Source organism: Mustela erminea, chromosome 14 (genome assembly GCF_009829155.1).
Source record: "Mustela erminea isolate mMusErm1 chromosome 14, mMusErm1.Pri, whole genome shotgun sequence".
Lineage (NCBI taxonomy): Eukaryota > Metazoa > Chordata > Mammalia > Carnivora > Mustelidae > Mustela > Mustela erminea.
In genome coordinates this window covers 52,387,645-52,409,009 of record NC_045627.1, presented here as the reverse complement: position 1 = coordinate 52,409,009, position 21,365 = coordinate 52,387,645, and the positions used below count along the sequence as shown (strand labels likewise).

At 43.2% G+C, this 21,365-nt stretch overlaps 1 protein-coding gene across 4 annotated transcripts in view; it reads left to right on the top strand.

Moving 5' to 3' along the window:
- The window catches only part of ERCC6 (ERCC excision repair 6, chromatin remodeling factor), a 75,842-nt gene that overhangs the window by 3,216 nt on the left and 51,261 nt on the right, over positions 1-21,365 (top strand). For 3 of the 4 annotated variants that reach the window (XM_032312456.1, XM_032312455.1, XM_032312457.1), the window contains exons 2-5: positions 389-825; positions 2,677-2,797; positions 4,740-4,851; positions 11,630-12,335. In XM_032312456.1, coding sequence (XP_032168347.1) covers positions 404-825; positions 2,677-2,797; positions 4,740-4,851; positions 11,630-12,335 — 1,361 coding nt within the window. In that variant the 5' untranslated portion in view covers positions 389-403. Of the gene's footprint in view, positions 1-388; positions 826-2,676; positions 2,798-4,739; positions 4,852-11,629; positions 12,336-21,365 lie in introns of those variants that run through there. The other variant, XM_032312458.1, reaches the window with a different exon arrangement.

Here is a 21,365-nt window from a genome sequence, read left to right as displayed (position 1 = left end):
CAATGCAGTGAAGATGCTAACTTGGAAAGTAGCAGTCAAATGACGTCAGTTGATTTGGAAAAGACTCTTAGGGTGCCAGTCAAGATTTTGGTTGCCAGTTTTCTTACATGGCTTTCCAAATGTCTTTTATTGTTGATGCTGTTTTTTCCTTCTTGTCTTTTTTTTTCTTTTTTTGGTTAATACTTCTTATTATCAGAACTCAAGAAGATGTATAGCTTTTGCCTTTTTAAGAAAAGTAATACTTGCAAACTCAAATTTATCTAATTGGAGGATTATTACTTGATCTTTTGAGAATTCAATGTTCCTTAATTATAAAGATGTTAAGAAACTATATAAATATCAATTCTTTATAACCAGAAAGGTTTATTACATTTTTTTTCCCCTTTAGGTATTCTTGTAGAGGATGCAAAATGCGAGAATCTCCAACTCAAGTTCAACTCAGGAGCAAGACGGTTTGCAAAGTCAGTATGTCAATGATAAACAAGAAATGACAATCAAGCAAGAGAATGATGGCAGTGTGGAGGTGGAGGGAAGCCTCCCCTCTTGTTCCTCTGCTAATGGACCATCCAGTTCTGCCGAGGGGTGTTCATCGGAAGTTTCGAGGAGAGGGCCGGCCCTGCTGCACATCAGCAGACATCACATACAGACGGTGGAGCCAAGTGCGCAGGCCCTTGAACTGCAGGGGTTGGGTGTGGATGTGTATGACCAAGATGTGCTGGAACAGGGAGTGCTTCGGCAAGTGGACAGCGCCATTCATGAGGCCAGCCGTGTGGCCCAGCTTGCCGATGCGGAGAAGGAGTACCGATCAGTCCTGGATGACCTCACGTGAGTGTGGACTGTCTTCTCTGATTGCATATTTTGTGTTTACATGTGATGGAGAAATGCAGGTAATAGCCATGGTATTCCAGAAATATGGGAGATTTATAGAACCTCTTATTTGGAGGATGGAGTCAGTTAGGTCAGTCCTCGACCATGTGTGCGTGAGCTTAAGTCCTTTCCCTCAGGAGCAACATTGAATGTGGTAGTCAGGGTCTCAGGTCAGCTCACAACAACCTGTTTATGCATAACATCCTAGAGAGAAATAGTGTTCTGAGTAGCCCAGAACTCACAACCATGTGCCCGGAATGGTTTTCAGGAGAAGTGTACCTAAAGGTGTGATGTGTGCAACTTGAGACACCAGGAACACATCATGCCCTTACCCCTCACATTTTTCTCTTGCCCTTTAGTTTCTTTTTAGTTTCCTGTGTCTAAACCCAATGTCCGTCTTTTGATAATTTTTCAGATTTGCATTTCGAGAAATAATGTGAAACAACTCCTTGCCTTTCCTTTCTTCTGTCCTACTTTTGACTCAGTAGAAAAGATGAAGTCCCATGGAAACTTCATTTGTGTGTTGGAGGAGAAGCAGCTCTGGACCTGGGCTGGAAGGGTGGGGCAGGCGACGGTGGAGCTTCTTCACTATTGCCAGTCTGCCCTGTCTTGGCCAGTGTTCTAGGCTGTGTCAGGCAAGCCTGAAAGAGAAAAGGAGTGGGGGGAGGAATGGAGCGGTCTCAAATGGGGATGGCTGGGGAAGGGGAGAGGAGGGAAGAATGAGGAGCTATTGGCTACCCTTGGCTGGGGACGCTGTGGTGCAGATGGCGGTTGGAACTTCAAGGACATGTTTTCTGCCAGCAGCTTCCTGGTGTGTTCTCTTGGCCTTCTGAGTGGCAGGTACCCCGGAGTACTTATGGTATTCTAGGTGTCGGGAGCTCGATTCCTGATAAGGAACATACTTTCACATCTGATCTTAGATATGTGCCTCCTGCTTGCTTAGGTGACAGAGTGCTGAGGAATTACCTCATGGATGAACATGACATCCGTGGTGACATGTGGTTAGACTACCAGTAACTTGCATTGATAACATCTTTAGTCCTGATATCCACAAGGGATACAAATAGCAAAGTATACAAGTGTCAGGATTAAATTTGTGTTTTGAAAACTGGGAGTTACCATTCTACTGTGTCTGTTTTAGAAGAATCATGTTAGAGATTGGTTCCCTCCCCGTCACACTATAAAATATTATGCTACAGCAAATAAGTCTTCCAGTATTGTGAAAAAAAAATATTGTCACAGGTATCTGACTTTATAAAAAAGTGTCAGCATTTTTAGTACTTTTCCAGACTTGGGGTTACTTCCAAAAGGGGCTTTAAAAACCCATGTATGGGTAGTTGATAATGAGGAAGCTTGTGTGTGTTTGGGGAAGGGCTATATCGGAGTCTCTGTACCTTCCTCTCAATTTTGTTGTGAACCTAAAACTGCTCTGAAAAACTAAAATCTTGAAGAACCAAACAACGTATATCATTTTATTTTAATTTAAAAGGACAACTATTGTACATTGTTTTAGCACAGTCTCTTGAATTGGGTAGTCACTTAAAATGTAGAATGAATGAAACAGCTTACAAATGGGAATGTGCCTGGTTCTAATCAGCCAGATCAAAGAAAACACTAGCAGTTATCTTAAACTTGTAATAACCCTTCAAGTTGTGTATTTGGCAACAAGAACATGCATTCTGCTTTAGTTTCTTTTATCTGTCAGTTAATAAGAAGTAAAAGGACATCTTTGTAGCATTTCTGTCTTCACATTACACTACAAAAAAATGTTACCAGAGTGGAAAATAGACATTTTATTTTATTTTTCAGGTCATGTACAACATCCCTAAGGCAAATCAATAAAATTATTGAACAACTTAGCCCTCAAGCTGCCACCAACAGAGACATCAACAGGAAACTAGATTCAGTAAAACGACAGAAGTATAATAAGGTGATTCCAAATAACATTAAGTATTGCATTTTTGAAAAAGTCATCATTGCTGTTCATTTAATATTTGGGAAGTATTCTGAAAAGAAGATGTGAAGGAAATAGGTATAATAGAAAATTTTGAGTTCCTTTTTCACGTTTAATATTTTAGCTGTTTCTGTTTAATATCTTATGTTAAAGAACGTCTTTTAAAATACACACATACATCATCACACATACTTGAGAGAAGTTTCTCTTGCTGGCTTTGCGTGCTGTCTTGTTGATGTTGATGATTATAGTCTTCCTTGCTGTGCCATTTTCTTTTACCTAGCTTAGGCACCTGTTTGGCATGTGGGCCTCACGTCTATCTCCTTGTGTTGTGTGAATTTTCTTTTTGTTTGTTTGTTTGGTTTTTTTGCTTGGCTCCTGCTTGTCCTGATTATTGTGTTTCCTATGGCCACAGCCATCACCCCACATATGCTCAAGGTCACTACTCTTAGGTATTATGATTACCACCCAGACACACTGATGGATCTGCACTTAGGGTTGTACAGCCTCAGGGTAGGGAATATCTGTTACTTATGACACTTTTTTTGAGGTTTGTAACATTTTTTGGAATTTATGCTTTTTGAAAATAGGTCAGAGTGGATAGGAATGCCTGGTTTTGATCATTTGATTTCTGCCATCCAAAATGACGAGCAGATATCCTTGTGCTGGCAGTTGACCCCCTGCTGCGAGTAAAGTCCTTGCATCTTTTATTTAAACTTCATTTACTTTATTTAAACTAGTGATGTCTGTAGAGTGCTTCCTCTTGTTTTCCACTCACCAGTCTGTTATCTTCACCGTCCCGTCTATCACCTACCTCCAGAACAGCAGTCCAAAAGTCAGAGCTAGCAGTGGCCTCAAGCAGCTGAGGTCTCCCCAAAGCAGAGAGAGGACATCTGGCCTCTTGTGGGAGCATGTGAAATAATGTGCAGAGACCTCTGACCTTGGACTTCTGGTGGGCTGAGGTTTCAAGGAGCGGGGAGGACCAGACTTTGGGCCGTTTTACATACTAGTCTAAGTCAGCTGTAGATTCCTATCTTTCTAAAATAGCCCTTTGATGGTTAGAGATAAACTATTCAGAGAGAAAGGCTCTGTTTGTTTCTTTTTTGAAAGGCTGTTTAAATGAGATTAAATGAGGGAAAAATGAAGGAAAAGGAATTGCAGTTTAGTATAACACGGCATTTATATTCAGCATTTCTCCATTTATATTCAGCATTTCTCCTCATCGCACTCTCATATTTGGTGTTTAAACATTCTTGACCTTGGGAAGAACAACCAGGTACCATAGGCCTAGGTAATTGGAGAGGCCCTAGGAACCGCTGCATAGCTGAGCTCTGGTGATAGAGAGGGAGACAAGACAAGGTGGGGTCTGGGGTGGGTAGGGTAAAAGAGTATATTCAAATATATATGCCTTTTAAAGTCTAGCAATTGGGTAGAATACTATAAAAGACTGTAAAGGACAGTTGTAAATACGGTAGATGATCAGAGGTGCTTTTTTATGTGTTTGAACAGTTGTGTTTGTTTCTTCTGCCTACAGCCTATTGACCTCATAGCCTGTCCGTTGCTAAAGTCAGAAACAGAAGTTTAGTCATTTACCCAGTGGGCAGTGGGGAAACCTAACTAGAGCAGTTCCACCTCCTAGTGCAGTGTCAGTGCACAGGAACTTCAGTGCTCAGGCACATAGAAAGCTGGGCTGCCCAGCCAGGAGAGTGGGTGGGGACAGGGATGCCTGCCCGCCCCATGGGAATGCTTTCAGGCCTACGTCCTACGTCCTTTGGCTCAAATATGGTTCTTTATGATAATAGTAATATATGGAATTTCTGTTTTATTTTGCCTTGATTAAAGTTTTTAAATGTATCTTTTGTATTTAGCAATAAATCACTTCATTGCTGTTTTCTATATTCAATATTTACCACTCAAGGAACAACAGCTAAAGAAGATCACAGCAAAACAAAAACGTCTCCAGGCCATCCTTGGAGGAGCGGAGGTACAAGTTGAAGTAGACCATGCCAGTCTGGAGGAGGAGGATATAGGTGAGGCTACTGGGAACAGTGTCTCCTTGTTCTTGAATTGGTGCCTGATGCCTGTAGCGGTGAGGGTATCTCCTCAGTCCTGGCCGGGGTTTCAGGAAAAATCCCTTTCTTTGCCTTACTGTTAAAACGGATGAGGAAGATTTTATTGTCTACACCTGCAGAACCAAATCTCTTAAGTTATAAGGGGGTATTTGGAGAATGAAAGTAAATGTTCAGCTCCATCTACTAGAGACTGCTGGTGTACACTTGGTATTAGTTTAATAAATTAGGGAGCTTAGCATTCTTGTGTAGTTAATTTTGTAGGGACAACTGACTTCTTGATTGAATTACATTTTTAAGCCCAGCATCATCAGTCAGCATTCATAGACTTGCTTTTACATATGTTTTTGGGATGTATTTGACAGGCTTTCCAAACATCATCACTTCTTTTGTTTAAGAAGAGCTATCATACTATGGCTCCGATTTTGTTTTTATTACTGCCCAGAATGGGTGTCTTTTGGAGAATGTTTTGAGAAAATGCATAAGCTCCGAAATGAAATATCTTTGTGGTCTCTGTGTGTGTATGTGTAGGTGTGTGTTTAGAAATTGTTGGTAGCTGCTCAGTCATTTAATATTTGAAATACAGATTAAGGCTTCTTCACATTTAAGCTTTTCAAGCAGATATTTTCTACTAGTTTCTGAACTTTATTCTGTAACATGGGAGAATTATTATGAAGAATTAATTGAGGCAATAGAAAAAATATTAGATGAACTTTTACATTTCAGTCTCTCAGAATTTATTGGGCCTGCGACCAAGGCTTTCTGCTGCTGAGAGGCCATGTTTCTTGTTCCTGTCTGGCTGCCTAAAACCTTCTACTGCATTTTACCTCCTCTTGCTTCCTTGGTAAAACTTTGCCCAGGATTAGTGGTTGCTTCCCCAATTCCAGAAGCCCCTTGTCACCCTTGCTTCACTTGGCCTGTCTGTAGCAGCAGATACTTCTGTGCCTTCCAGGATCCCAGTCTCTCCTGGTTTTCCTTTTGGTCCTCTGACCATTTCAGTGGGTGGTTTTGTTTGCTTTTCTGAGGGAGAAAGTCTGGGGTGGGAAGTATAGGGTGAGGGTGGGGGCATCAACAAGCTGATTCTGAAATTGATGTAAAAATGTGTTGGGCCAAGAAAAGTTCATCTTGAAGAGGAACAAAATATCGAGACCTGTTATCAAGCTGCAGTGATTAAGACAGTGAAGTATGGGCACAAGGAAAGACAAATAGACCCGTGGGACAGAATATAGGGACCAGCAAACAGAACCACCCCCGTGTGGTCACTTGGTTTATGACAGATACAGCAGTGCAGTGCTGTGAAGAGGTATCATCTTTTCAGTAAGTAGTGCTGGATTCATTCACACCAAGGTAAAACGAACCTTGGGCCCTTACACCATGTACAGAAATAAATGAAAAATAGATTTTAAATATAAATGTGAGTGGTAAAACAAGGCTTTTAAAATACAGCATAGGAAAGTATTTTCATGATCTTGGGGCAAAGACTTAATGAGACATAAAAATGCTCATGGTAAAGGAAAAGGTTTGATGAGTGAGCTGTCTCACAACTTCTGTTGAAAAGAGAACACCGAGAGAGTGAAAAGGCAAGCTGAAGAGTGGGAGATGATTCTTGCAACACATGTATTAATTGAAGGACAGGAATCCAGAGTGTATTAAAGAACTCTTGGGAAGGGCTAAAGACCTGAACATTTTCTTCAAAAGAGGCTATTCAGAAGGTCAACGAATCTATGAAGAGGTGCCCTAGTCCTTTAGTTCGTAGGGAAATACAAATGACAACCACAGAGTGGTACCGTTGCATACGTACTAGAATAGCTACGATGCCAAGAATGTAGACCCATCGAAACTCTCAAACATTGTTGGTGGAACTTAAAATTAATAGGACCATTTTGAAAAACTGTTTGGCAGTGTCTGCTAAAGCTTAACATACCCAAAGAATTACGTATACACGAATTACTGATGGATGTGTATTGGAATATTCATAGCGACGTAATTCATAGTAACTAAAATCTGGAAACTACCCAAATGTCCATTAACAGTGGAATGGAAAAATTACAGTGTAGCTATGTGATAGAATACTAACAACAGTGAAAACCAGCAACTGCAGCTGTATTCAAGAATGGGGATGACTATCAAGTGTAATGTTGAGCCAAATAAGGTGACACAAGTGTACAAACATTTCCGTTTACATAAAGCTCAAAGCCAGGGACAGCTTGTTTGTAGTGTTAATAGTGTGGTGGGTCTTTATTCTGGGAGTGGGTTAGAGACTGGGACGTGCCATCACAGGTGCATCTGGTGGTGCTAGCAGGTTCTGTTTCTCGATCTGGAGATGGGTGTGCAGTGTGTTTTTTTGTGAAAAGTAACTGAGCTGTACACTTGGCATTTGTGCACTTCCTGATGTGTATTTTTCTTCACTGCAAGTTTAGTGAAGAATGGGCTGCGGTGTTACTGCACCACGAGAAACGTAGATTGTGGAATGTGAATTCCTCATGCTCAGCCCTACTTCTGTTGGAGTTTCGGCTCTGGGTAAAGCAGTGCTGCTCGAGATGAAGTTCAGAGATTTCCGGGTGACTTTATGTTATTAAGACCGAACTTCCTGTTTACACCCTCCGTTCTGTCAGGTGCACATCTAACAGTGCTGTCCTGTAGACCTGCTGGCAGTGATGGGAGTGCTGTCTGTGCTGTCCCTTGTGGTCGTCCTTAGCCCCACCCGGCTCATCGAGTGTCGCTCTCGCCAGCAAGAACGACCCGCAAACGTGATGAGGAGCAAACTTCTTTATTAGGGTTTCTATTAGCGTCTCTACTACTACTACTACTACTACTTCTACTTCTACCTCTATATATCTCTCAAGCAAGTTCTGGCAATATATACATGTAGGCGGTCCAGCCCAGTTATCTAGTCACTGCCCTGTGCACTCAGTCTCCTCGTGAACCCTTATGTAACCACAGAGGGCTCTATTGTTCTCAAGCAGTAATCATGCATTTCTCTCTTGGCTCCTGGTGCTGTTCATGCATCAGCCACGAGTGCACCCATACCCTACCAAGCCAATCATTCTCACTACCTTAATCTCCAGGCATTTTCGTCTACGTGACTCCTTGCATCTGCTGGATGGCTCTCCACAGCTCCCCCTTTTTTATTTGTTTACATGGCAGGGATCGTGCCTGTCTTAGGTTGCCAATCCTCAGCACACATGCTTACCCGTCATCGGGTACTCTCCCGGGTCGAAGAGCCCCTGTCTTAGGTTGCTATGGTGTGGGATCAGTCTTACCCGTCTTTGACTACCGATCCAGCATACTAAGCCATATTTGGGGGGAGGTCCCGACCTCCAGAGCCATCATGGCTTAGACCAAAGCCCGTTGCTATAGCCGCTGTTGTCGCGCAATTCTACAGATGCATTTTAGAAGGAGTACTTGAGCCAGAATCATCAACATGATCAGGGCTCTTATGCCTGCCCAGGTTTTGAGGAATGAGACTGATTGTTATGACATACTAACCCAATTGCTGACGGAGCCAAGAGATACTTGAGTGGCATTCAAGGTGGTACTTTGAGCCTATTGCGAGTGATTAACTGGTGGTTACGTACAATAGCTTTTACCTTATAAACTTCTGCGAATATAATTTTAAGTGCATAAGGCAGGAGGCACATGAAAAGAACAATTACCACTAGTACCCCTATAATTGTTACTACAACATACCATGCGTGCGTCAGGGAAGGGAAGTGAGAGAATAAAGAGCTCACAAAGCTTTAAGCGTCAGTAACAAACATGAGTTAGGGTGAGAAGATTGCACTCTATGCTGAGCCATTTGAAGAAGGGCTTGAAGCTGGGCAGTCTCTTGTCTCGGCCACAGTTGAATTGACTCCGCCTTCACGGGGACAGGTTGCAGGACGGTCGTCGTTGCTATCATCATCATTAGCAGCATCCTCCACAGGTTCCACTCCGGCACCCAGAGTGGAGCAGGCGCATCCTGTGGGAAAACACAAAGGGAACCTCGGTGCCATCTAAGCACCGGGTCGGGTTTGGATAATTGGCCTTGCAAGTCTCCTGCCCCTCTCAGAGTCTTCCAAGCCCTGAGGGTCGCCGTGGCTATCTGTTGATACACCGCAGGGGGATATGTACTCTGCACTTGGGCCCCGAGATATGGCCCCGTGCCTGTCAGCATTTCCAAATTCCATTGCGGGTTACCTGCGGCTGCATTTCTCCGTGCTGTGTCCTGACAATTGTCCTGATTTTGGATTTTCCATTCTAGATATTGTCCTCCACTTAATACCGCCCTGGTCAGGTTGGCCCAATCCTCGGGAGCGAGGTAGAGTGCTCCCAGCGACTCCACAAGGGAGACCGTAAAGGCTGCCTGGGGCCCATAGCCGCTAACTGCCTCCTTCAGCTGCTTTACCAACTTAAAATCTAGTGGCTGGTGGTACCTCTGCTGATTCTGATCTTCTAACACTGGAAAAAAGCCTTTTCCCGGGCCAAGGACCTCTCTCCAATTCTCCGCGGCGCAGCCCGAACAATAGCACGTCTTGGTGCAGCTGGGCTTATAAGGCGGGGGCCACTCGTGGGGTGGCGCTGTGGAGCTAGAATGCGGAAGCGGCGTAACTTTCATTTTTAATTTCGATTGTGCCACAACTGCGGCTTCCGCCCCTGCTCTCAGCTGCGCCATTACTTCTCCCTGCACTCTTAACTCTCCTAATACCTTTTGCAATTCCGCCTCTTTATCCTTAAGTCGTTGCCTCATGGCTTCCAAATCTATCTGGAGACCGGGAGATTCCTCCTTCTTGTTGTTTGCCTCTATCTTTCCTAGCTCCTGCAACTCGCTTTCTGACATCCCTTCTGAGCTTTCGCTTTCGGGGTCAGAGTCTCGGGAGGAGCCCTTACGGGATTCTTCTTTCACTTGCAAAAAAACTTCCCCTCCCTGTAGTACTGCTCGCTGCAGGGGCTCTCGGGGGGATTGCAAACATACTTTCACCAGGGACCACACGGCGAGAGTCCCCGGGGATGTAGAGGGACAGAGTTTTAAGTCCTCGCCCAGGTGTTCCCATTGTGGCACATTTAGGAGCCCTTCTTCTATAAACCAGGGGGCAATCTCTGCTACTTCTTTTAAAAAGGCCCTGGCTGTTTTTGCCTTTAAGGGGGTACCGTTCATCTTGAGAACGTCTTTTAGGGGATCTTCCATTCTACGTCTACTAAGCTCGTTCCCCATCCTGAGGAAACTTTCACTTGTATTGTCCTAATCCTAGGAACTTTCCCTGTCACTCACTAGACAGAAATAGGTGCACTCCTTACCTTATCGTTGCTCTATCTCAATCTCCGTTTTGCGATGCGGACAGTTTCCCGGGTTGTCGGCACCAGTTGTCGCTCTCGCCAGCAAGAACGACCCGCAAACGTGATGAGGAGCAAACTTCTTTATTAGGGTTTCTATTAGCGTCTCTACTACTACTACTACTACTACTTCTACTTCTACCTCTATATATCTCTCAAGCAAGTTCTGGCAATATATACATGTAGGCGGTCCAGCCCAGTTATCTAGTCACTGCCCTGTGCACTCAGTCTCCTCGTGAACCCTTATGTAACCACAGAGGGCTCTATTGTTCTCAAGCAGTAATCATGCATTTCTCTCTTGGCTCCTGGTGCTGTTCATGCATCAGCCACGAGTGCACCCATACCCTACCAAGCCAATCATTCTCACTACCTTAATCTTCAGGCATTTTCGTCTACGTGACTCCTTGCATCTGCTGGATGGCTCTCCACAATCGAGCACTTGAAATATGGCAAGTGTGTCTGAGGATCTGAGTTTTCAACTTAAATTTAAATAGCCACATTGTGTGGAGCAAACATTTAACTTTTACCTGTTCAGGTGCATGTTGATTCTTTATACATTTGCAGTTTTGCTGTTTCTTGCATTTTAAGTTTGTGCGGATCCTGGTACTCGAAGTGGCATGGAAACTTGGGAGAGTGCTTCCTGGGGGGCTGTTCTTCGATAAGGAAACAGACACATTTGTCTGAACATTACATATGGATAGGTCTGTCTCTGGCTGCATAGAGAGTATATTTATAATGCATTATTTTAGAAAAAGTTATTGAGAGGGGCTGCTGGGTGGTTCAGTGGGTTAAGCCTCTGCCTTTGGCTCAGGTCATGATCTCAGGGTCCTGGGATTGAGCCCTGCATTGGGCTCTCTGCCCAGTGGGGAGCCTGCTTCCTCCTCTCTCTCTGCCTGCCTCTCTGCCTACTTGTGATCTCTCTCTTAAGTAAATAAATAAAATCTTAAAAAAAAAAAAGAAAAAAGAAAAAGTTTTTGAGGAGTCAGCTTTTTGACTCAGTATATTGAATTTGGCATGATGAATGCTATAATAAATGTTGTTCTCTTCTTTATACACAATATGCTTTTGTACATCCATGGTATGTTTTAATTTTTAAAAAATTTTTATTTTTTTAAGAGAGAGAGCACACATGCGAGTGGGGTGTGGAGTAGAGGGGGAGGGAGCAGGAGGGGGAAAGAATCTTAAAGCAGACTGCACTGAGTGCAGAGCCCGCTGAGGGTCTCAATCTCACAGCCCTGAGACCATGACCTGAGCTGAAACCAAGAGTTGCAGGCCCAAAAGACTGAGCCACCGGGTGCCCCCATCCATGGTATGTTTTAAAAATGTGAGTTAATCATAGTTGCTGTTTGTTGGAGAAGTGACTATTTGTGTTGTGCTCTTGGAAAGGTTTCCGCTAGTGCCCAATGCACTGTCATCCCTCTTTCAGAACCGGGGCCGTCCTGTCTCGGCAGCATGCTCATGCCTGCCCAGGAGACCGCTTGGGAAGAGCTCATCCGCACGGGCCAGATGACACCTTTTGGAACCCAGATCCCTCAGAAACAGGAGAAAAAGCCTAGAAAACTAATGCTCAATGAAGCATCGGGTTTTGAAAAGTATTTGGCAGATCAAGCAAAATTGTCTTTTGAAAGGAAGAAGCAAGCTTGTAATAAAAGAGCTTCTAGAAAAACCCCGGCCTCGGTCACTTCGGAACTGAGCACAGCACTCCACGAAAACAAACCAAATGAGCAAAGCAAAGTTCTCTCGAAAACAGATAAGCGCTTGAAAAAGCACATGAAGAAGCTCCAGAAAAGGGCTCTTCATTTCCAGGGGAAGGTGGGCTTGCCAAAAGGAAAGAAACCTTTGGAGTCTGACGTGAGGCCGAAGGTGGAGGGCAGCTCTGAGGGTGAAGAGTCCGAGTACTTGCCCACGGAGGAGGAGCTGGAGGAGGCCGAGGGGGCCGAGCTGACGGCAGAGGACACAGATTATGAACTCAAGCACCGGAAACGGCAGAAAAAAGTCACAGGGCAGGAGATCGAGGATGACTTCCTTCCAAGTTCTGGGGAAGAAGCAGAAGCTGCCTGTGGAGGAAGAAGTCGGAAAGTAGTGAGATGCCGAGATGATGGAGATGAAGATTATTATAAGCAGCGGTTAAGGTCAGTCTGCAGGTTGTAAACAGATTGTGCTCTTTGCTTTCTCTTAGGCTGCAGGTTTATTGAATAAGAATTCTAGATTTGGCTTAATGTATTAGGCCCCCATTTATCCAAAGGTTGGAATCCCTGCAGCTTTAGCCTCCTTGAACCAGCAGAGCCCTGGAATCCCCAATGGAGCTAATCCCCAATGCCTCTAACTTTTGTATCTTCGTTCAGATTTGAGGCATGTCTCAGAAGAAGAGCTTAGGGGAAGGGCCCAGGCAAGAGGCATGCAGAGGACTGAAGCAAGAGCCGTGTACCTTTACCCTCAGAGAGGACCCCGAAGGGAGGGTCAGGAAGAGGAAAACACTGCCTGTGTCGTGTATGTTGCGTGGTTGGTTTTTTTCTTTTGATGCAGGAAAGTAATTGTCCAGGACTTTCTTCCAAAAAAGAGCTGAAATTTAAGCTTTAGTATATGAAAGAATAAACTTGTTTTCTTAAATCCCTCCTTCCTTGTCTTGAGAAAGTAGTTCCCTGCAGAATTACGAACTCCCATCATGCTGCCAGAAAGGCATTTCACGGGCAATCGCCTGCCCTTCCTTTTCACTTTTAAGTTTTGATGCCGGACACTGACTTTGGCTTTTCTTTCCGTGACTCAGTAGATAGATAATGCAAATAAGATGAAAGGAAAGGTGATCATGTTCCTTTGGGAAGTCAGTTGCCACATATTTTTTGTGAGCCCTGAAAAATGGTCTGGACGCTGTAGGTACCTGGTGTGCCCACCAAGCACGACCCTGCCCCTCCCCGGCCTCCCACGTGAGCTCACTCAGCACTAAGAAGGTCCAAGGGAAAGGGAATCTGTTTAGTGGATTCATTTTTAAGTATTTGCTCCCGGGCTGGCCTTTTTCCAGTCCTCAATAGTTTTTTTCTTGTTTTCTATGCAGGGAGACCTCATTTATCATGTTTCTTGTAGCTTTCCGCTGATCTTCGTGAATGCAAACTGTCCTGATAATTTTTTTCCTTCTGTTGAGAACTGATGACCCACACCCAGACTATCACATACATTATCTAGTCTTTTAAAAGCAGATGTGGCAGAGTTCTTTTCACAAAGAGGTTGAGGACCTGTGACCTGAATCTGGTTCTTGAGAACTGTTACACTCACACTGTGGTAGACCAGTGTAGCATAGTTGAGGAGGGACTTATATTTGTTACTTCTCATTGCAACTTTATTTTGCACATTTAATATCTGTAGAGCTATTTGAGGGATATGGCTGGATACTCTTGAACCTTGAGCACTGTCATTCTCTTAACTAACTGTAGAATTAATAAAAGTGTTAATCTCAACGTATTGATTGTAAATGGAATAGTACTTTCTTCTCATTCAATATTTATTTTAAATGTATTAGTATCTTGAGCAGAAGTGGTTTATTTTGATTGAATTTTAAATAAGGATTTAGTTCAAATTCATGGCAACACGTTTTTCTTAATAATCTCAAGACCGTAGAACAGTTACTTCGAAAGCCATATCAAAGCCAGTTTTTTGCTGAAGTTACAGTAAAATCTCAACTGAATTTCAGAAATATCAATAACTCTAATTGCCACCAAAATACTATAGCTTTTAAAATTTTATGGCTACAGTTATTAAGGCTGTTAAAGTGCAGATAACACATTGAAATGTTTTTATGACATCTCCTTTGGTACTCTATGGTTTGGGGGATGGTAAAAGGAAAGGCAGGATCTAAGAAGCATTAAGAACATTTTAGAACTACCGGTTGGTTTTTTATTTTGTTGCTTGTTGTTGCTGATCTTTGTGTACATATTGAAATTGTAAGGAACAACAGCAAAACAAAACCAAAAAAGACTTCAGGCTCCCTTATTTTAGCAGTGGTTTGATGACAGATGATCAGAATAAAGCCCTATAGAGTTTGCAACATAGAAAATGAGTTTTCCTTTATAGTTCGAACTTAGGAATATGTTCCTAGGCCAGGTGCTTTCTTGTATTGATAATAGCCCTGTTAATTATTATGCTCATTTAGAGCATTGTGGTGCTTAGAAGTGAAAGTGAGTCATTCCTACAGATCTTAACCCCTTAATTCTCTCAGCTCGAGTGTCACAGTTCTTTCCTTAGCTCTAGCTTAGTCCCAACTATGTATCATTGTTTTTAGCTGTTGCCAAGTGGGAATTTCCTGTCAAGCCTTCTCTAGAGCTTAACCTTTTCTGGAATAGGATAATAGCACTTAGGATCCTACTTTCTCTGACTTAGCCCAAGACCTCAGAACAGTCTTGGAAGTGTTACTCGTTGTTTTAAACTGCCCATATATTTTTCCCTTTCCACATTTGTATCTTGCTTCTCTTTACTGAGTTGCATTTGGAGGCTGTCTGTGTCCTTAGTGGTGTTCCCTGATTTTCATACCTCTGATAATGTACCAGGACGGATGAGCTAGTTCTTAGAAGTACATACTCTGTTGGTTCTTACTCATGTCCTTAGTATGCAGAGCCTAGAAAACATCCATGATTTTCTAATTTTCATTTTGTAGGAGCAGAGTATCAATTAGGGTATTGCTTTTTAGTTGTGAGGTTCAGCTTTTCTTAAAATACATTGCTGCTTTACAAAACTAGGGTCCGGGAGCTCCAGGAGCCAAATAATAGGAATGACACACATTCAGTGTTGGAGCGTTAGGTGTCCCTGGTGAACACTTACATGTCACTTACCTCATCCAGTCTGTACAGCCAGAACAGGTCAGGGTGGCCTAGAAGACCAGACATAGGTGCACCTTTCTCCTCAAGGTGATTAAAGATCAGCAGTCCTTGTTACCTTAGTGTTCCTGATTGATGAACAGATGAGATAGAAGGTAACTCCCATTGTTTCCTCCTTGTTCTCGCTGCATGAATGTATACGTGCGCTCTAGGACCAGGACTAGGTTTCCAGCAAGGAATTTGTGAACTTTTATTAGGGGACACAGGCACCAGTAGGCCCAATGTGAAGGGAATAATGAATTCAGACACGAAAGATTTTGGGGAGGAGATTAATTCTAGCACAGGGCTTTGTCTATTGAGTAGTTCAGATATTTTGAAATAGACCTTAGGGTGCAGGTTACTGAGAGGGAAAATACTTGTTTGCTTTGGAGGCACATTATTTCTCATTTGGATTGGTGGGGTGGTCGCCTGGCTTCTAAGCAATCTGCCGTCGCCAGGTGGTGCCTGGCTTCTAAGCCATCCGCCGCAGGACAGGTCAGGCACAGGCCCTCACCTTGCCGAACAGTTTCCATCTTGGGTAGTGGCAGTCTGTTCGAGGGGTGGGGGGGAACAGACCCTGTTTGGGCTCTTCGGGAAAGAGTGGCACAGTCCATTAGTGGTCTCTGCCATGGGCATGGGGGCCTGGGGGAAGCAGCAGCCTTCATGCCAGCTGTTTGCCAACCTTGAGATACAGCACCAACAAAAAATGCCACCAATTCTGGCCTCCTTCTCTGGCAGTGGTCAGCACTGCTTGGGTCAGGCTTGGGCTGTAGGTCAGGTTCCATCCCGAGTGAGAGGATGCATTTCCAAATACACGTTGTCTCCTGCTGGCACAAGTAGGGCTAGTGTTTAACCCATACCCTGAAGCTCTTCTTTCTGTTTCTGTTTGCCAGACGTTATTATTTAAGTTGCTAACCTGATGGGCTGTATTTCCTTGGCAGTGAGCGTAGACTAAAGCAGAGGTTACCCCGCCACGGCCTGAATCTGCAGAATCACCTGGGAGCTCTGCCGTTGGAGGTGCTGATTCAAGAAGGCTAGCATGGGGCTACCAAGCAGTAATATTTAGAAGCTTTTCTAGGTGGTTTGATGCACTGTCAAGTTTGGGAAGTACATGTTGTGTATAAATAGGTTTTATATACTGTTTTCCTTTTTGAGGTTGTGGCTTTTGGCAGATTCAGTTTGTATTTGTTTCTCTAAAATCTTTATATATACCCTGCACAAGTTTGTTTATATAGGGGAGGGCTTGAAGGGGAACTGAGGTTAGTTCATTCAGCTACTTGCTGTATGTAATAGATCATTTCCTTCCTATCAGACCATATGCTTCAGAATCACCTGGAAAGCATCTTCCAGACTCAGCCTAGAGCGTCTGAGGCTCCAGGTCAGGGGTGGGAGGAGCTGGGCACTATGTGGGTACATTGACTGAGCTCCCGCTGATTCTGAGGTGAGGTTGGTAGCATTCCTTATCATTACAGGCCCTTACTGTGTTCCCACTAAGGAAGCCCTTGAGACTGTTGGAAAGAACTGTGGGTAAGGATGTTGGGGTTTGAAAATGAAATGCTTTTTTCCCCTACTCTAGCCCAGAGTCAGTTTGGTATTGCTGCTGGAATAAATCTGCCCCCTCTCGCATTCCACTGCCACCTCAGCGAGTGGCAGTAGATTTCCCAGACTCTTGAGTAGGTGGTGCCTAAGTCTTCTCAGATTATCAGGTCCTTGGGACCAAGCTGCAGAGGTCACAGCCTGAAACCGATTTGAGTTGCTCCCTGTGAATGGTTTGAAGACTTTCCACACTCTCCACCTTGCACTTCTGATGATTCCTTGTTTTTTTTAAATAGTGAACTTATGATAACATTAAGATGAAATAACTACTTACATCTCTATTTTTTGTGTTATTTGTCTGCATTTCATTCCAGGCTTTGATCCTGCGCATACATATCTTTCAGTTATTAAAGTTATAGTAAGAGGTTCAAAAATTTGCTCATGTCCTGTTCAAGTTGATCAACTTTCCTGTGATCTCACTGTTAAGAGATAGAGCTGGGATTTGAAGCCAGGACAGAGTTGTGTAAATGTCATTTTCCTTCTGTTTGTGGGATTGGGTGGAATGTGCGATATCTAGATATGGCCACAAGGTGGCGCCAAGAATCAGTACATAGCTGTCTCCACCTCCCTGTGATGGAAACAACCAAAAACCTAAGTCGCTTGGATGGGGACTTGGGGAGATTATAGGGAGTCTAGAAGACTTGACAGATAATGTGTGGATGGGGATAGGATTTGTGTCATATCTTGTTTAGCCTGCATCTGTAGTCATGATGCCTGTTGGTGTAACTGGATTCTAATCCATTTAATAAAATGTCTTTAAACCTTAAAGATTTTTCTTTTCAGCCCCCCTTTTTAAAATTTTACTTTATCTTATGTGACTAACTTTAAATGGCTCCATTCATTATGCATATCTTACACAGTGTCTTCACACTGCAAGGCTTAATCATCTGAGTAAACAGTATCTCCGTTGTCCTTCCTCTTGAGCCCTGGGCCCCTGTGGCCAGGGGTGGATTGGATCCTGGTTTGGAGGGTTTGGCTGTATATACATGAAGAGAAGAAGAAAAAGAGACTGAGAAGAGAAAGGCTGTCAGTGTTTTCAGATGCTTACAGGGTTCAAGCCAAGTGAGGTAAATGTTGAAAAACGTCTCTTGGGTTTGGAAATTTGGAGGCTTTGATGGCCTGAGCAAGGGTGGCATGTGGGGGATGGAAGGAGGTTCTCTGAGAACAAATATAGCTAGCATCACTGAATGCATAGTACTTGGCAGTGCTTCATATCAAGTGGGCTTGCTGGTTTAATCCTCACAACCCCGAGGAACTAGGAACCTGAGCCCAGAAAGCTCAATAATTTGCCCAAGAGAACATAGATAGAGAAGCCTGGGGGAAGGGGAGGGGGTCTGAAGGGGATTGGGGTAGGCGGGAGTGATTATCGGCTTGGTCAGTACAGTGGACTGAGAAGAGCATTGCTTCAGCAGCGGGATTCCGCCATCACTTGATGAGGACCACCTCCACACTTCTTGTGGGTCCCGTTCCTAGGAGGCCATGCCTCCTAGAACCACTCTCCTAGCTGCGTGTCTCCATCTTATTGTCCCCAGAGCTGCCTTCTCTTTGCCCAGAGCTGGCTCCCTTTGCACTGCGATTGTCTCATTTGTTCTTTAATTGGATCTTTGTTTGCCTTGGATGATGATTTAGCACATTCGGGAAGGAAGGCCAGATTACATTGTAGAGCTTATAACTTTTAAAAAAAATCATTTGTTCTCTAAAATCTGAATTTATTAGAAGTTTAAATTTGATCAAGAAACCTAAACCTACTTTGATCAAGAAACCTAATGATTTGAAGATTGTTCTTATCATCAGTTTCTGGGAGTTAATTTCTCAGGAAATACGCCCCTCCCCACTGGAGTCCATATTTTAAAGAGAGAAGAAAAAGTTACTCCCTTACAGAGTTCTCTCAGAGAGAATCTTGGCTCCTTTTAAATGACGAAGCTGAGACACAAATGAAGACTAATTCTGCTTCATGCTCTGCACACACCTCTCATTCCCAGCTCCAGCGCCTAATTGTGTGCATCAGTCTTAATTTACTCTGTGAGATCTGGACTTCTAACTGAGGGTATTTCATCTGCTCACATGTGCCAATTAAGTCCACCCAGATAGACCATAAAAAGGCAGATAAGAAAAGTAAAACACTGAGTATCTCAATTTAGCAAATTAGACTAATCTGTAAGGGATTCTTAGCTGTCTGAAATAGAAAACCTACCGCACTACAGAAGAGAAAACAATATTAAATACCCAGCTTGGTGCCTTGAATATATTTTCAAAAATCAAATTGTGCTCATTGTGCTTCTGTTGTAGAATTTCTTTCTTGGATATTGCAATAGTGGAGAATGAGCCCGAGATTGAAATTTCACCCCATATTGAGAATGATTTAACTATGCGGTGTGTGGCTTTTTCCTCACAGTGCAGATCCAGACTCTGAGCCTGGTGGCCCTTGCAATGTGAAGATGAAGGCAGAGCAGTTAGGTCACTTTTGAATTTCAAGCAGCTCAGTGTATGACTTCCTTGGAGCTTTGGAATGGGCACGTTTGTTTTATTACTCTATGACCTGAAGCTACTGATAATTGACAGTTCTTATTGTTCAGTGTATTTTGCCTCTTTTGTGAGTTGGTATAGGCACCGTTCTTTTCTGTTTATTAAATGTATCCTGTGAGTTTGTTCAGCCCAGGTTATTTGTAGTGAAAGGAATTGCTAAGCTGACTTAGTGTTACTTGACAGAGTTGGCAGGTGTGCTGTGAAGAATGAGTTTTGACTCGCTCTGTGCAGTACTGAGGTAGGGAAGGACATCTTTTGAGACAAATTTGAATTGAAGCTTTAGAAATTGGTTTGCTCTTGTACAGTTGTTTTCCTTGTATGGTGCTTAAAGAGGCGAGTATTGATTCTTTAGCTCACACTATGAGAAAAGAAGTAGTTTGAGGTAGTTTGAAAAAATATTTTTTGAGAGGCAAGATATGTAACAGGAGTACAGACTCTGGGGGCCGATTATCTGTGTTCGAATCTTCATGTTGGTGATCTTGGCCAGGCTACTTCACCCTTTCCCTGCCTACTTCAACTGTGAAAAAGAGATTAAAAATAGTATCTGCCTCATAGGGTTTGTAAGGATTAAGTGAATTAATACTGGTAAATTGCTTACAACAGTGCCCAGCACACAGTGAACATTGGTACCTATTCTTGTTATGACTTAATATTTGTTTTCTGACTCTAAATTAAAAATACATCCACACACACACATGCACACATGCACACACACACACATACACACACACATATATATGGTATGGGTGTTTGTATGTGTAATTTCCCAAAACACAGCTGGTCCAGAGCAGCAAATGTTACTTAGGAGGTGGTATGTAACATAGGGGTTAGAAATTACAGGCCATGGAATCAGATGCCAGAGTCTTACCTAGTAGCTGTGAGATATTCTACATCTTTTCATCTGCAAAATGGGGATTGTAAGAGTACTTTGGTCAGGGGTCGTGTGAGGATTGTAAAAGATAATATATCTAAGCTATTGGGCATATGTCAGGCACTCAGTAAGTCCAGCTATTCTTATTTGCATGCCCACTAGCTAAAATATTTGCTACAAGGATTTCTTCAAGCCAGTAAGAGGGTCTGTGAGAATCATGAAGAAGAGCCCATATATATTGATATATACGAAAAGGTGTCCTCTTTCTAAAGTAAAAGGCAGTTTACAGTTGGTATTAGTATGCATAACCAGATCATTAGCTATTATAATACTTAAGTTATGTTAATGTCAGGCTTTTCTTACCTCTTTCACATTTTTTTATCAACATGATAAGGTCCACTTAGTGATAAAATGTCTGTACAAATAGGAGCACATTATCCATAGTTTGGGGAGAAATAAAAAAATTATTTCTCCTTTGAATGCACTAGGGGGCACTAGACCTCTGCCCAGGGGGCACTCTTCAAGTTTCTTAGCCTGCTGGTCCGTTCTAAGTGTGTGTAAGTCAGGCTTACACTTGGGTTCCTCACGGTGTTCTCTGTTCTCAGGTCAGTGTTCTGGATTATTCTGTTGTGTCTTGTAAGGCTTGATTTCCATACTCCTTGCTGACCTAGATGAGCAGGACATCATTCCCCAAGTGGTCTGTGATAATTTTATTCTTGGCTGATGGCATGGGTGAACTAGCACAAGGGCCGTCTAGACTTGGGGGCTACATCTGACTCCTGCCTGCCCAAGATTGCAGTTGGTGTTCTCACAGTTGTTATTTTTTATTCCTATTTAACCTATAATTAACTAAAATGTTTCAGTTTTACCTTTTTGTATAATCTCCTGCCAATAATTAATTGTGAGATGGGGTCTGGCATGTATGCAGTATAAAAAAAATAAGTAGTTTCCAAAGGGTGTAGTACATATATTATCATGTAGTGCTGTGAGAACCGCTTATTTGGCTCCTTTCTTGGCCGAGGAGACAAATGCAATGATGTTGAATGATGATACTTCTTTTCTTTTCTTTTTTTTAAGATTTTATTTATTTATTTGACAGAGATCACAAGCAGGCAGAGAGGCAGGCAGAGAGAGAGAAATGGAAGCAGGCCCCCTGCTGAGCAGTGAGCCCAACTTGGGGCTCTATCCCAGGACCCTGGGATCATGACCCGAGCCAAAGGCAGAGGCTTTAACCCACTGAGCCACCGAGGTGACCCTGAATGATATTTCTAAAGTTTAGATCGCCCCTTGCCATTTATAGACCTGAAATTTAGCTCTCGGCCCAC